Source organism: Apaloderma vittatum, unplaced genomic scaffold (assembly GCF_000703405.1).
Source record: "Apaloderma vittatum isolate BGI_N311 unplaced genomic scaffold, ASM70340v1 scaffold5188, whole genome shotgun sequence".
In the NCBI taxonomy this organism is placed as follows: Eukaryota; Metazoa; Chordata; class Aves; order Trogoniformes; family Trogonidae; genus Apaloderma; species Apaloderma vittatum.
This window is the reverse complement of record NW_009732282.1, coordinates 24,171-27,283: the sequence shown is the minus strand read 5'-3', so window position 1 is coordinate 27,283 and position 3,113 is coordinate 24,171. Positions and strand designations below refer to the sequence as shown.

General features: G+C 51.6%; 2 protein-coding genes across 2 annotated transcripts in view; both read left to right on the top strand.

Annotated features, from left to right (window-relative positions):
- The window catches only part of LOC104278473 (arylacetamide deacetylase-like), a 10,436-nt gene extending 9,062 nt beyond the window's left edge, over nt 1–1,374 (top strand). Inside the window, 2 exon segments of the mRNA XM_009875456.1 lie at nt 1,232–1,255; nt 1,321–1,374. Coding sequence (XP_009873758.1) covers nt 1,232–1,255; nt 1,321–1,374 — 78 coding nt within the window.
- A 1,483-nt stretch (nt 1,375–2,857) lies between these two features.
- SUCNR1 (succinate receptor 1) overlaps nt 2,858–3,113 on the top strand; it is a 1,029-nt gene continuing 773 nt past the window's right edge. Inside the window, exon 1 of the mRNA XM_009875455.1 lies at nt 2,858–3,113. This exon is cut by the window's right edge and continues 773 nt beyond it. Within this exon, the coding sequence (XP_009873757.1) occupies nt 2,858–3,113 (256 nt within the window).

The window sequence follows — 3,113 nt, the reverse complement described above, 5'->3', positions numbered from 1 at the left end:
ACACCCTGCCTGGCCGTGCCCCGCCTCGGGAAACAGAAACCCCATTTCTTACCAACGGTCCTGGGCCTTCCAAGCAGCGCGAGGCAGCGGTCTGCAGGTAAAACTGCTGCTGCATCATTTGAAATGCAGAAACAATTTTTGTGCTGATGTAAACTGGTTCAGATACACCAGTTGCAGTGGAGCGGAGATGTTTTGCATCAGCAGTGTTTATTCTCAAAGTTAAAAAAAATAACATTACGTAGCAAAGATGAATAAACCCCAGCAAGCTTTGAAGTGTCAGAACGTGTTATTATATGAAAACCAAGCGCTTTTCTGCAGCGCTCTGCTTTACCGTAATTAAAATCCGTTGGTTTGGAAGCACAGCCTGTCACTGGGTGTCTGCTGTGCTGATCTCTGTGACAGGCGAGGCTGCTCCAGCGCTGGAGAACACCAGCTGGAGTTGGGACACAACCCACCGGGCTTTGCCCTCCTGATGATCCGGGGGCGTGCTGAGGTGCGAGATGAAGAGCAGCACCTTCTCCCTCCTCACGCCCCGGGACCTCGCGGCAGCCGACACAGGGACGGTGCTTTGCACAGGGTGGGTCCTCATCCGAACCGGAGCATTTCACCCCAAATCCTTTCTCCTGCCCCAGCACCCATGGGCAGGGTCCCCACGGCACAGGGGCCACCCTGGGGGTTCCACAGAAGTCCCGTGAAGGGGAAGTGTGTGTTTGCTCTCTCCCGGGCTTGACGCGTATTTGCTCGTACCTTCCTCCGCGTCCTGCTCAGCCAAACAGAGCGCTCCTTCGCCTTGACTCATCGGTGACCGAGTCCTACGCAAACCTCCCGCCGGAGAGACCGTGCTGCGCCCCAGGGATCCCCACCTTCTTGCCACGGCATGGTCACGGGGAGCCCAGGGCATGGTAAGGGGTCCAGACCACCACCTCACAAAAAAACCCTCTTTTCCTCTCATGAGAGCATTTCTGAAGCCACCCTTTCGTTGCTTTACCCTGACTGCTTGCTTTAAAACTGATTGATAGGTCTTTTTCTCAAATCAGTGTGTCTGTCACTATGGCAAATGTTTTAATAAGTATTTGTATTTAAAGTGCTGAAGGCGGTGCGGGGTTTTTAGAATTAAGATCTGGCTGGTGTGTGGCGGTTCCTCCTGGGAGCCCGGGTGGGCTGGGGGCTGTGCCTGGGGTTATTGTGGCCAGGGGGAGTGCTCCTGGCGGGACGGTTTTGTCTCCTACAGCGTGAGCGCGGATACGGGCTGCAGGTAACTTCGGGGAGTTTTGTGTTTGCTCTACTTTATTCTGCCTCACGATCTGCTTTTGAAATAAGACGCAGTGCTCTGAGAGCATCGACAAATTCTCCGACAACTTTGAAAACACTTGAAAGTGATCATGCGATTTGCGGAGACTCTCTGTAGCAGGTTTTGTGGCGGCCGCCTTGCTGTGCTTTCAGAGCTTAGATTTAGCTTGATTTCAGTTTTAACCTATATCCACTTTTCTAATGTTCTGTTTCCCCCTGCTTTCTAACTGTTTTGCTAACATTTTAGCCAAGGGCTCTCTCAGGAAGCTTTAACTTTTTTTTAGGTGGATGTGTTTGCCCGGGGAGGCAGAGGAGCGAGCACTCCGACCCTGCTCTAGTTCTTCCCCTGCAGCACAAGAGCAAGTTTTTTTCTTAACCAACTTTTAGAAAGAAAGAAAACTTGTCCTGGGGCAAACTGCCGCTTGGAGCAGCTCCCTAGAAAGGGTTGCTCCGCACAGGGTGCCGGTTGCACAGCTCACTTCCAAGCTGAAAGGAGCAGCTCTTTGGAGCCGAAGGGCAAAGGCGGCAGCCGTGCCCACGGGTGCTCTGGTGCTGGCGGCAATACGAAAGCGTTGCAAAAGCAAACGCATTATTTATTAAATAGACATAAATAGCAGAACTGGGGACTGGAGAGCCATGCTCGGGCTAATGAGAGCCTCTCCCGCTCCCGTCACTTTTGGGGCTGGGCTCGGGGCACTCGGTTGTATACGGGGTGTGGGCTGGGGTTGAGTAAACCAGACGGAGTGTTCTTGCATCAGGGGAAGTTAACGGCAAAAGTGACTTTAAATTTGTGAATTTGGCTTTCGCAGCTGTTTTATCCTCAACTTGACTGTGCTGTTCCCTTGGCTTTCATATCAGCGAGGACTCATCAGCTGTAGCTGAGCCCTCCTTTCTCAGAAGGGCTTTTTGTAGAAAGCAGAAGAGACATGTAAAGGGGCAGGAGCAGAAATGCGCCATCCCTGCAGGAGTGGCTGCAAGCTCTGGCTCCTCTGTCTTGATGCAGGACACATGCCCTGTCCCGGCCTCCTGCGCCACGCAGCTCTGGTGCTGAGTGACCAGCAAAACCGCCTGAGGCATGCAGTGAAAGATTTGGTCGGTTTAAAACCCCCACGTTCTCTCCTGGCTTCTTAACGAATTCCGGATAACGCTGTCAGAGCGTGGCCGTGTTGCTGCCAGTGAGTTCACCCTTTCTCAGTCTCGGCGGCTGACTTCTGCCTTAGTGATGAGTGAGGAGACCACGGGACAGGGTTGGGTAACGGGGAGGCAGATGACTTCCAGCAAGGGCTGTGACAAAGTGGGGACAGGCCAGTTTCACTTTCCCAGCCTCTGGCAGTGCTACGGGCAGCTGGCACCTTGTGGCAGATGCCTTCAGGTGATGCTATTTCTTCAGATGCCTCAGACAGGTTCTTGCTCAAGCACGTTTTCGTCTTGCTCAGTAACCCTGGTCAATAGCTGAAAGTAGAAATCTTGCGTGCATGAGGGATATTGCTCAGGTTTGAATCTCTACTTATCACATCAGCTGTAAGCATGCCTGGTTTTATATTGTTGCTGTAGCAGTTGAATTTGCATGCAACGATCTTTTACAGGTTTTTGGTGTTTGTTTTTTTTCCTTTTGACTCTCCAGGCTGCAAATGAGACAGATGGCTGCTTGCTGGTGAACCGAGCCCTAGAAAAGTATTATCTTTCCACCATGTACAGCCTGGAGTTCATCATAGGCATCATTGGAAACGCCATTGCCGTGTTTGGCTATATTTTCTGCCTGAAAAACTGGAAAAGTGGCAACATCTACCTGTTCAATTTATCCTTATCGGATTTATTATTTC